We start from the raw sequence: 13,272 nt of genomic DNA on the forward strand, positions 1-13,272 counted from the left end.
TAGTATAGCAACCTGTGCTACAGCACGGTAATTTTATAAAGGTTAATTATAGAGATTTAGTGTATTAATATTATTTTAATAAATTGAATTTAAATTTAATTTAATGTAAATGTACTTTTATATATAAAACGTAACCATAAGAAATATTCCATATATTTGGGTAGAATATTGTAGTAGAAATATTCCATATATGAGTTGACTAAAATATTTTGACTATAATATATTAGAAAGGAAATATATTAGAAGGGAATATTCTAAAAGTGAATATTTCGTATGGGGGGAAAGATGAGCGGGAAACTTGAGCGGGAATAACACAGATGTGTTATTCTTTTAGTCTATAGGGGATATAGATGATTTAATTAGGCTGAAGGTACAATAACATGGTACACTAATGTATCTAAGAATTCTAGTAATGAACTCGACAATTAGAGATTATGGATTATTGTTATACAAATGTCATGAAACTTGCTCTATGTTCATTTACACATCAAAATATGTAAAATCATAATGAATTTGTCAAAATAGACAATGTTTAATTTGTCATGATCAAACTATTTTTTACTAATTCAACCAACTATAACAGGTGGCCATAAAGGATAGAGTAACATTTTGGTGATATTCAATCATATGTATAATTAAAGGGGTCTTAAATAGAGATAGAAGCGAGCACGTGACTTATTTGGTTGGCACAACCCATGACCCATTTTAGCACGACCCAACACGCAATGGGGCGCGGAATCGTGGGCCTTAATTTGAGGGGAAAAAAATTACGCCTAGACCAAGCACAACATGACTCACCTTGATACGCTCAAAATACAAAAATATAAGATTGAAGTTCAGGAATTACTTGGGCATCCCAGACACGACACAACACACCATTGGCCCCCATCTTCACTTCACCGGCCGGCACATGATAAACCACACCTTCTCGTGCTTGGGTCGTGCCATTTTCTACTAGAGGCATGATTGGGTGACACGAGACACGACCCACTTACATCTATAGTCTTAAAAAGCATATGATTTAATAGTTAGTCTTCTAAAAGATTATTGTATACAATTATACATACAAATAAAATACTCTTTTTGTCTCGATCATTTGTTTGCCTTTGATTTTGGCACAAAGACCAAGGAAATAGGAGAGGACCATTTGTTGATAATGTAATTGAAAAGTGGACAATAGGTTACGGAGATTATCAGATACCTTTAAAAGATACTCCCTATATAAAAAGGTAACACAAATGAATAAGATACCCAAATATAAAATAGGTAAACAAATAACCTACCGAAACAGAACTACAGAAGGAGTTGTTGTTGCATAATCCGCCGCCGCTACATTTGGCGCGCACTACCCTCGGGTATACGTGGTAGTCTGCAAACCACGTACATCAGGCCAACCACCCTTTTTAGGGAATGACAAGCTCGAAATTTAGAAGACAGGTCGTTTTACCCCAATAAAATTGCTCTCAATGGAATCTGAGACCTTTAGACATTTTACCCAAATTTTAACCACTAAACTCAATCCTCGGAACATCATTTCACCATCCTCGCATTTGAAAAAAATAAAAAAAAAAAAAGCTGAAAAAGGAAAGAAATCAATCTGAATTAAATAACAACACGTGGCGTTAAGTGTACACACAATTATTAAAGTCGTCATGTCGTACTATATATAAACTCCCCTAAAAACAAGAATTCAAAATCCAAAGATAGCGGAGGTAAACCCAAACACCCCGCAGTAAATAATTAACAAAAAAAACCCAAAAAACGAGAGCAAGTTGCGGTAAAATGGAAGAAGGGTTGTTAAACAAGAAGGCGAAAGAAGAAGAAGAAGAAGGAAGGGTAAAATGGGAAATAATAAAAGTAGAGGTGAAAACAGTAAGTTTGATAGCAGCACCAATGGTAGCGGTAATAATGTCACAATATATGTTGCAAGTTATTTCTACCATGATGGTTGGTCATCTTGGTGAACTTTATCTTGCCAGTTCTGCCCTTGCCATCTCCCTTGCCGGTGTTACCGGTTTCAGTCTCATGGTACGCATCTAACCCTATATATCGCTCATAGTCAGTCTTTTTTAAGGCGGTTTTATATATTCGTGATCTTTGTTGTCACCCAATATTTAAATTAAATGAATTTGTTCTATAAGTATATTTTATTTTAGATTTGTTTTGTTGATTAGAATGTGTCTGTTCAAAGAAATTGAAATTCATGAATTACTCCGTACAATGCATTGCTTTTATGTGACTCTCTTTCGTTTTCACAATTCACGTGAATTATAATAACTGCTTTATGAAAAAAAAAATCATAATTTTTTTTTCTAATTCATGTGCTTTATGTGAATCAAATAAAACTGTGTACGATCTATCCTTTTACTCCGTTTATTTGTTTACCTATTTCATTTTAGGTGTCTTATTTATTCACCTTTCTACATTGAGAATGCATTTTGGTCCGCTTGTGTTCCAAACTTCCAATAACAATAGCTGTAAATATTAAATAGTCTTCTCCCCTAAAGTAGTTAGTAGTGTAATAAAGTTGAGAAAAGTAAAAGATTAAACAGTAATTAACGGGTATAATTAAATATTAAGAAATGGTCAGAGTTAGCAGCCTAAAAATAGAGAGTCAAAATCAAATTGAGTTGCTACACTCAATACACATGGATAGGAACAATCAAACTGTCCTTTAGTGACATTTGCTTGTGCGGTAATATCTCGTCGCTTGTTGACCGACTTTGTGTTGTTCTACACCATGTGTGATGTGTCCATGTAATACGGTGTGACTTGTATTTTTGTGTTGTCGAGTAGCTTACATATATATATATATATATATATATATATATATATATATATATATATATATATTATATACTACTCGTATTGTATGGTATCGTATCATATCGTATCATATTACCATGACTTTGTCCTATTCCCAACTCCCACCCATTTCAAATCACCATGAGATCATAGTACAAACATTAAGTGCAATAACATTACCTTAGTGTTTTAATGGATTTCGCAACTTGCGGGCTATCTTGTATTAACAATACAAAGAGATTGTTTTTGAATAAACCAGAATGAAAACTACATGGTACAAAAAAAAGGTGGGTATGTGACATAGTCATATACTCATATGTAATGACTAATTTAATTTACTAAATAACTTAAATTTCGATATGAAGGTTTTAACTTTCAATATAATACCGAGTACTTTAATTTTGAGACAAAAATTAAATTTATAATTAAATTTGCACACATTTGAAATATTTGCTCACATATTCTAAGGGTAAGATTATTGGTATTCTTAAGATAAGCCTTTGATAACTCTTAAGACAAGAGTCACTCAAGATTACCAATAATCTACCTAAGTCTTAACAAAGTCTTAAGTTAAGTCTTAAGTTGACCCCACTTTCAAAGGAAATTATCCGATGAGTGGATCACATGTGTCATTTTTTTTTTTTTTTTAAGTTTATAAAAAGAAGAAGTGAAATGGAAGAGTAGAGTCTGAGGTGAGTCTCAGATGAGTCTGACCAATATAAAAATAATAAAAGTTAGTAAAAAGCTGATGTCGTAGAGTCTTAAGACTCGGGTGAGTGTGACTGATAATCTCACCCTTAGAAGTATTGAGGTTTAAAATGGCGTGTCAGAATGTGAGAGCGACATTAAAAGGACAAACCAAGTGTAGTGTAAGCAGATCGACTCTTCTCTTGAGATAACCTGCTTCGACTTTTTGATAGGAGCTGAGACGAATAATGTTAATGAGAGGTTGTACTCATGACATGAGTGTCAAACCCCTCAGGCTATGAGCCAACGATGATGCGAGACAGTGAAGAAATCAGCTAAATCCGTCATCTCTAACAGACTACCTATACGGGGGAAATAGGATAGAGGGTACGTAGAGAAGGAACAAGATAATTTTCGCTTTAAATTTCCTAGGTTTGAAGATTTTATTATAGGTGGAGGGAGGAAAATGAAACCCTCAACTTCTGTCACCTACATTTCCCTCCGGCTTACTTGCGCAAAATGCTATAAGTTTATCGGAAATGGTTGAATATAGATAATGCATTTGAAGCATTGTTTTAAGCTCATGTAACAATGGTTAATTTCATATTTCTCCTATTTGCATCTTTAACAGTTAGGGCTGGCAAGTGCATTGGAAACTTTAAGTGGGCAAGCATTTGGAGCACGACAATACAAGAAACTCGGAACACAAACATACACTGCGATTTTCTCTCTCGCCTTAGTTTGCATCCCACTCTCCATCCTGTGGATGAACATGGGAAAACTGCTTGTATTCATAGGTCAAGACCCTACGATTTCCCATGAAGCCGAGAGATTCTTGGCTTGCCTAATTCCTGCCCTTTTCGGCTATGCTGTTCTTCAACCTATTGTTCGATATTTTCTTGTTCAGAGCTTAATCATGCCCATGGTTATCAGTTCATGCCTAACCCTGTGTTTCCACATTCCGCTTTGTTGGATTCTAGTATTCAAGACAGGCCTACGAAACCTAGGAGGTGCTGTGTCAATGGGTATATCAATGTGGCTGAACACGATTTTTCTATCCTTGTACATGAAATACTCTTCCTCGTGTGAAGCAACTCGTTCTCCACTCACCATGGAAATGTTTCATGGAATCGGAGAGTTTTTTCGATTTGCTATTCCTTCTGCTACTATGATTTGGTAAGCTTTCTTCCTCTTCTAACCATGTACTCCCTCTGTCCCGATCATTTGCTGTCTTTTCCATATTGGGGTGTCTCAGTGAGTTGTTGTCCTTTCTATTTTAAGAATGAACTTGATGAACAATTTGATCATTCACACTCATTTTGTTCCACTTGTCATTTAGTAATTGGCCCATTCCTCTTTCCTTGGTCTTTGTGCCAAAACAAAAGGACTACAATTGACCGGAACAGAGGGAGTACTAAATACAAATCCCTTATTGACGTAAGATGAAGTTTTTCTAACAGACTTTCTATCTGTATGCTTATAGTTTAGAATGGTGGTCTTTTGAGCTGCTGGTATTGCTATCAGGGCTGTTGCCACATCCTGAGCTCGAAACTTCTGTTCTCTCTGTATGGTAATGTTTCTTTCTCCGCTATTTTACTAACCAGTAAGTCTCGTGAAAAACCGCTACAAAAGGTCCTTACGAAAAACACAACTGACCATGTTGAAAGAGTTTAGGTCAGGTCACTTTAGTACTGTAACGAGTAAAAATTGTTCTGCGAAAATAAACTCTGTATATATTTATATGACAGTAGACTTTGTGTTTACCAAATGAATTTGCAAATTACCAATTGTGAAAGGAAAAAAAAAAGTAGTTTCGATAAAAATTTGGAATGATTTGCGTAGTTTGACATAAATGTTTTTTCCTTGAACAGCTTGACAACTATCTCAACACTTTACGCAATACCGTATGGAATAGGCGCTGCTGCAAGGTATGTTTCGGGGCAAAGATCTGATTTGGTAATATTTTTTTCAAGGTTACATCTATGGGATAACTTTTTTTCTTAATTCTTATTTTTTGGCCTAAATGCAGCGCTAGAGTCTCAAACGAACTAGGGGCAGGGAACCCAGACCGGGCTCGTACAGCTGCATCTGCAGTAATGCTGATTGCGGTTTCTATTGGTCTTATTGTAAGCTCAATTTTATTTGCAACACGAAAAGTTTTCGGATATTGTTTCAGCAACGAGAAGGAAGTTGTTGATTATGTCACCACAATGGCGCCTTTGATTTGTTTAAGCGTTATAATGGACGGTCTACAAGGTGTTCTTTCTGGTAGGTATTTCATTCTTTGTCAAAGGAGATACAGATACCTGATGCCAAAAGTTCCGTTCGTTTACTAAAACGCTATATTTCTGAAAATGTCGACTGGCAGGTGTTGCTAGGGGATGTGGATGGCAACATATAGGTGCTTTTGTAAACCTGGCTGCATTCTATCTTTTCGGAATCCCAATTGCTGCAGTATTAGGCTTTTGGTTGAAAATGAAGGGAAGAGGATTGTGGATTGGAATCCTTAGCGGCGCTACTGTGCAGTCGTGCCTTCTAGGCATCATTACGAGTTCTACAAATTGGGAAAAACAGGTATGGCTTATCTTAACAGGATTCTTGTTACTCAGACACGCCGACACATGTCGGCGTGTCGGACACGGCTATTTGGGGTGAATTTTCGTATTTTGTTGCCTAAATTGAAGCGTCGAAGTTTCGTATCGTGTCGAACACCGACACGTGTCTGGCACGCGACACGGCAGTTAACTGAAGTGTCGGAGTAACATAGGTCATTCTTCACATTACCGATGCATATCACTCGATAATTGATGTCTAAGACAGATAAGATAGTTGAGTCTGGCACAGTAACCATGTCAGATACTTCTAACTGAATCCTAGTTACTTTTAGGTACCGGCTTTTGTATTTTTTACTTGATCACATTTTTCCGTCTAAGCTACGCTTCCAATATCCTAATAATGACAGATGAATTCGAAGAATTTGAGTTTTAACATTGATCCCAATTCCCAAGTTCTTTCGGGCATAATGGATGAACCCTTTTTATTGTACGTTTTGTAGGCAAGTAAGGCGAGAGAAAGGCTATCCGAGTCAAATTCCAGAGTTAGAAACGGAGCAAATATAGAAGAACAAAGACTCTTGAGCTAATCATTCACTAGAAGATACTTGAGCTCAGTTGGATACGGAACAATGCAAGGGAGCTCTTCTATAGCTGAAGTCCCTAGTAAACGGCGTTCCAAACTTGCCAAAATTAGAATGTAGAGGGTTATAATTTAGGGATTTTTCCACAATTTTTGTAGGAGTGTCCTAGAATACATTGCCACACGTTCTTCACCAAATCTCTTTGAACATTTGGCTTGATCTTGTTCATGACTGGAGATGAGATTCTGTGAATTATTCTCAAGGGATCATCTTTTAGTCTACTTGATTCATGCAAACGCAAGCGGTTTATAGCATATGGAATGGAAAGGGCAGAGAATTCATCACATTTTTGCTGACACTGTTATTTGGTTTAAAGGGGAAATTTTAACTTGGATAATATAGCATGATGAAGGTTTTTTTTTTTTTGTTTGGCAGCAATAAAAAGAAAATGTTGCTTACAGAGTACCTACCCGACTGTCGGAGTCGGATTTTATTAATACATTATTAAGATAAGCAATTAAACTACAGATGAGGTTGGCAACCAACATAGGCTTCTTAACGGGACGATCGGAGCTGGCCAATTGAGCAAACATTTTTTTTCTCTTCTTTATCAACTGAGTTTTGGAAGAATACCTGCAACAAGACACACTTACGCCACGAGGACGTAGAAATTCTTTTTGGAAGTGGCAATTCTGCAGTTCTCGTGCACATGATGAGTAGAGAGGCAGGGGCGTTTAAGGACCCTGGGCAACCACGGGCGGTGGAACCGGACCTCCGGTTTTGGTTACCAAATTTACAAGTTTTATTGATAAAATTCAATACAAATATCAATATATAGTACACTTGTACATTTATATTTGGGGCCTCATTTCTTTGTGTTGCAACGGGTCTTCATTTATTTTAAGACACCCCTGTAAAGGGGTACCTACAAATCATAGGAGTAATAGGGGCACGAGGAGATCTTACACTTCTCAGGGCGAGCTGAACAAATAAAAGGTTGATGGTCATTAGAATCATTTTGAGTTGGAGAGCAAATAGACGTGGCCTTTTCATTCACCAGAGAGACATAGACGCTTGAATCATTAACAACACTCCTAGTGTTATCTTGGAGGATATGAGTACCAGGAGGAGAAAAATTGTCACAAATTGAAGACGCACTTGAACTCACGACACAGGTAGATGACGCACTCAAACTTACGCTAGGAATAGCAGGCTTCACATTGATGATATCTAAAGGAGTCATGTCTTTGTTCATGACCACCATCATCTTAGATTTCCACTTTTTAGGACATCTGCTCCTCTTCTTCTAACCCGTGTAACGATACTATCGGATAATATAGCATGATGAAGGAAAAAAATTGCACATTCATTTAATCTAATGAAGTTCTTTATGCAATAAATTGGAACTTATGAAAATTTTGGTGTATATTTGTCACTTATTTATAAGACGATTTGAAACTTCACCGCCACAAGCCGACTGCCTAATAACATGACTCAGATCTAAACTAATTTAAGTTGGAACTCGGAACATTGATGCAAGTAACCTTATTAAAATTCAAAATGACCCAATAATATCATCACTAATTCTCATTTCACACAGACTATTTCGTCTGAAGGTTTCAGACGGCCTTATGTGACCATTTTTATGTCAAAATCTGATCATTTAACGACAACATATTGTAACTAGTGTTTGTTATTCAGGTAACCTTTTTGTCAAAAAGTAGTCACATATGACCCTGTCTAAGCCTTCAAACTAAAATGAGCATCACAATTCACAAGGGAAATCTTGTGTAATATCTTATCAGACATAAAACCCCTTATACCATGACACAAATGAACTTAACTCGAATCCCTTCCAAAATATTCCGACTCAAAATTAACTCTTAACCCATATCCCAATGACCCGATTATAGGCCGATATCAAGCATACTTGGTCCATGCCCATTTTACCTTGACCGATCAGATCGAGCTCCAGAGCAGCTTAAACCCCCAAAATCATAAAACCCACCATCTTGCACAAAATTCAACCAGAAAGAGAGAGAAAAAAAATGGGGAAAAGAGATATGGAACGATTGAACACAAGATTGTCATCATACATGAGTAATATTCATGAAACTTTGCAAATTTTGGATCAAACTCCAACTTCTTCCCTTCAGAAACTTAGTTGGGATGATGTTATTAAGATTGGTGAACAGCTTTCCAAACAAGCTACTACTGGTAACATTAATCTTTTTTTTTTTTTTCCTGAAGTTAATAAAGTTTTTAAGTGACAATTTCATGATGTGGGTTGTGTTATTTTGTTTGTTTTTACTTTGTTAATCTGTGAAATTTGAGTTTAATTTGTTATTTTTCATCTTGGGTCATTCGGAAACGGTCTATTTTGGTTGATAACACAAGGGTAAGGCTGTTTACATCCGACCCCCTCTTACCCTGTAATTTGCGGGAGCCATTGAGGCGCTGTATGCACTTTTATTTGTATTAGTTGATCCGCACCATACCCTTTTTTTATTCGCATTTTGAGGCGTGCGTTCACCCATGGACGGTTCGAAAGGATAATTCATGTCAGCCGACCCCAAATCATTTTGGGATTAAGGCTCTGATATTGTTGTTGTTGTTGTTGTTGGTATCGAGCTGCTAGGAAATAGTTCTAATTACAGTATTGTAAAGTTGGGTTTGCATAAAGTTCGTGTCTTTGAATAGAATTTTGCTGAATTCTTGTAATTCAGGGTAGACTCTTGGATGAACAATGTTGGTTTTATGTTTTTATAATGGTAACTTGTGGTGTGCTGCCTACATTTCAATTATTTATTTATCTTTGATTAAAAAAACCCTCACAGTATTAAAAAGGTAAACAAATGATTGAGACGGAGGGAGTATATCTTATATGGAGTTGTATGTTCGAAATGAATGCAACCAATGTCTACTGTAACTAACTGGACAGTGGGGATATAAGAGAGATTACGCCGTACTGGAGGGGTTTGGATAGCTTAGGTTTGTGATGTATGCATCTTGAACCTTAACTAGTTGAATCTGGTTAAGGGTCAGTAAACTTGGGGTTTTCTCGTATGAGACTAAAAGTCTGATTCTTTGGTGTTCGAAAGTTGTGTGGGGATTGTTACTTTTGGACTTGAGCTGATGATTGTCATAGCTGTGCTAGAGCAAAGATCAGTTGCACAAGTTTGATTCTTATTAATTGATATTGAGCTTCTAGGAATTAGTTTCAATTCTATTAGTATGAAGTTGGGTTTGCCTAAAGTTCGTGTCTTTGATTTGTTTTTTTGCTGAATTCTTGTAATTCATGCTAGACTCTTGGATAAAGAATGTCGTTTTGCTATTTGCGTTATAAGAACGGTTAATTTGTCTCTATCATTTGTTTATCTCTGATTGCAATAGTGCTCGCAAAGAATTTAAAAAGGTGAACAAATGATTGGGACGGAGAGAGATTTTCTAAATGAATGCAACCGATGTCTACTGTAATTAACTGCTCGGTTTGGGTAGTTTAGGTTTGTGATGTATGCATCTTTATGTTTAAATACTCGAATCTGGTTCAGAAGCACTATATTTTGGGTTTGCTTGTGTGAGAGTAAAAGTTCGATTCTTTGGTGTTAGAATGTTGTGTGGAGACTATGCATTTTGACTCGAGCTGTTGATTGCTAAGCTGTGTTATAACACTTCTTTTGCAAACATGCATAGCTGATCTGTCTCATTTAGATGGCGAATGCTCAATTATTCAGTTGATTCTAGTGTTGATGAGTGGAGGAATGGAACAGGTGACAGTTTTTAGAGGCTGATTCACACTGTCGTCTTTTGGACTTGGTGTTCTACTCAATCAGCTGTTTCCATATATATGTGGTACTCAAATGTGTCACTTTTGATTATAGAACAATTATCTGGACATTATTTTTTTTTTTAAAAAAAAAATTTATTACCATTGTGTTTAAATCTTGTACATGGGGAATAGCGCAACTGCGCAAAGAGACAAAAATGATGTCGTATTGGATCCCTAACTGTATGTCTTTTTTTTTGGCCTATCTTACTGGTTAATGATTTAACATTACTTTCTTCTTGTACTGTTTCAGCTGGCATGCTATTCACTGGTGAAAGAACTGAAGTAAAAGCTTTGGAAGAAAATATGGAGGCATATTTTAATGTGTTGCAGGGGCTTTTGTTGCACGCCTATGGAAGTACGGTGGGTGCAGGGCCGACTTTGACATCCAATGTCCACGCATCAATAAAGCAAGCTGTAGATTGCAGTTTCATGCTATGGAGGGAATGCGTTTCTTCTTATGGTACTTCTTCCGTTCTTTCCTGGCATTTATGTTACAATCATAGCCTAAACTTTGTTAAGTGTTTGTTTGGTTCACGATGACCAAATGAAATTCCCATGAAGAATAAAATACTCGTGAAGTAGTTGTGGTTCTGATTCATGTGAAATGAGTTAGTGTGTTTTTGTGACGTGAGATTTCAAATTCACACGGAAATTACCACTTACCTTGGGATCTAGGTAGATGAATTCCTATTTGTTCGATAAGAACTAGAGTTTGTATAGAATTTCTATTTCCCTTCACTTTAGCAACCAAACAAAAGTCGACTTGCTAGTTTCCTAGGAATATCAAATTTACGTGAACTGTGGTGGGCTATAACACAAATATTAAGAGTTCGCATGGTTTTGGTTTCCATTTGGATGGATTGTGGAAACTGAAGATTTATATTAAGATCAGAAGCGTAATAAAGATTAAACGATATGAAGCCAAGGAGTCCTTATTCTTTGAATATCACTTACACCGTCGAGTATGGACGTCTTATTTGAGCATCCTCTCATGACTGTAGACGTGTTAATTAAACATCTCCTTAAAATTTGTGGTTGTATAAATAATGGGTCCATTGTCAAGCATGAACGTCTAATTCAGGCATCGTGAGGGTGGAGAATGAAACAAGGTGTCAAGTGGATAAGGAAGAAACAATGTGTATGAATTGTGGATGACTAGGGTGAGCCGTGAGTGGCAGTCCAGCATGGAGTGGATGTGTAAGAGCCGACAAATGTGGTGGGTGGCTGTGAGGGTGGACGGGGAGGGAGGGGCAAATGTTTAAGGTGGCTTGGAGAGGGTTGGTGAAGGCAAGAAGGGGTTAAAAGGGGTTAAGAGATAGTGATGATAGATGCGAGCGGAGGGTTTTACTGGGTTATTGCCTTATTGGTGTTAGGGCAGGAAAGGGATTAGAGGAGAGGGGACAGAATACTCCGTCTGTTCGAGTCATTTGTTTATTTTATTTTTATTCTTTGTGAGGATTATTTTAATCAAAAGTAAACAAATAATTGGGACAAAGGGAGTAAAATGGTGGAAAAGAGGGCGTGTTTGGAAAAACAGAATTAAATAGGGACGTCAATGGTACGTATTATTCCTTGATATCTGACTACTATTTCATATATTCGTTAAATATGGAAGGTAACTACTGCGACGACCATGGAAACTAAAGTCTGCCTTGTTCACATTTTACACGAGTTATTGGAAAACCCATTTTACATGAGGCTTGCTCTTTTTTCTCTTCTATTGCCAGGCTCTCGCAACAAGGAGCTAAAACTCAACGTTCCGCAGCGAGTTGGCACTGTATGGGAGGCATGCTCTGCTCTCAAAAAGACACCTGCAACTAATATTGTTGCTATTGGGCGAGCGATGACCCAAGTTGCTGTTTCAATGAAGGACGTGTTACGTGAAATGAAGGAACTCGAACCAAGTTCATCTGAACCTGCTGACGGTGCTGATGATGCTGACGATGATGATGATGACGATGATGACGACTTTGGGAAAGACTTATCTCCTGAAGAGATGAAAATCGCAATACTAGCAACTCAGATTGTCTCAGAAGTCGTAACTGTTATCAAGGAACTCATTCGATCCATTACTACTATGGTCAAGAAAGAGAATTTCGATGAGACAGATGCTGTTGAATCTTTAGAAAAACTATTAAAGCTCTGTCGGGATGTTGGAGCTCAGGTGGACGAGCTTGGAGCTTGTCTATATCCACCTCAAGAACACCCGGCCATTACACTAGCATGTGAGAAGATGTCTAACTTGACCGATGAAATGGGTAAGATATTAGAAAGCTTAAATGGTTTCACTGAAGCCTTTTCCGAGGGTTGCAAAACACTCGAGAAAGCCTTGGAAATGATTCGGCTTGAAATATCCAACTCTAGTGTCGATGATGCTGTGCCACAAGATTCGAGTGAGTTAGATGTAGTAGCACCAATGCAGAATCTTGCTGTACAAGGTTAATAACTTTGAATCGCGCATTTGTTTGTGTGAAAGTTTACATGTGAAATAACACGATTTTGAGCTGGTCACAAGTCATTGTCGATGATGAATGTGTACGTGTGGGATATTTGCCTGTGTTTCTCAAATATTGAGACGTTCCTGTTAACCTGTGGTATCACCTGATTTACGATTTACTTAGCCATGGAGCACCGGTGACAGTGGTGCACTAGTAAGCTTTGGTATCCTTGATTAAATGCTGTAATGATTGATGCCTGCGTCGTTAACTGAAATGCTGCTAGGACTGGAACCTGATGCGAACCTTTCAAGATCACTACTATTGGCCGATTCTAGATAGAGATGACGATGCAGGTTTGGGCCGGAGTGAGACGAGCC

General features: G+C 37.3%; 2 protein-coding genes across 2 annotated transcripts; both read left to right on the plus strand.

Moving 5' to 3' along the window:
* Positions 1 to 1,604: 1,604 nt before the first annotated feature.
* On the plus strand, positions 1,605 to 6,972 carry LOC141643926 (protein DETOXIFICATION 12-like). Its single transcript, XM_074453326.1, has 7 exons — positions 1,605 to 2,028; positions 4,124 to 4,668; positions 4,976 to 5,062; positions 5,364 to 5,420; positions 5,522 to 5,760; positions 5,861 to 6,066; positions 6,548 to 6,972. The coding sequence occupies exons 1-7, from the start codon at positions 1,783 to 1,785 to the stop codon at positions 6,632 to 6,634; spliced, it is 1,467 nt and encodes a 488-aa protein (XP_074309427.1). The 5' UTR covers positions 1,605 to 1,782; the 3' UTR covers positions 6,635 to 6,972.
* Positions 6,973 to 8,459: 1,487 nt separating this feature from the next.
* LOC141643927 (uncharacterized) lies at positions 8,460 to 12,966 on the plus strand. Its single transcript, XM_074453327.1, has 3 exons — positions 8,460 to 8,845; positions 10,708 to 10,917; positions 12,185 to 12,966. Exons 1-3 carry the CDS (start codon positions 8,677 to 8,679, stop codon positions 12,898 to 12,900), a joined length of 1,095 nt encoding a protein of 364 aa, XP_074309428.1. The 5' UTR covers positions 8,460 to 8,676; the 3' UTR covers positions 12,901 to 12,966.
* The last annotated feature ends 306 nt before the right edge of the window (positions 12,967 to 13,272 follow it).

The sequence above is a fragment of the Silene latifolia genome, chromosome 2 (assembly GCF_048544455.1).
Source record: "Silene latifolia isolate original U9 population chromosome 2, ASM4854445v1, whole genome shotgun sequence".
Lineage (NCBI taxonomy): Eukaryota > Viridiplantae > Streptophyta > Magnoliopsida > Caryophyllales > Caryophyllaceae > Silene > Silene latifolia.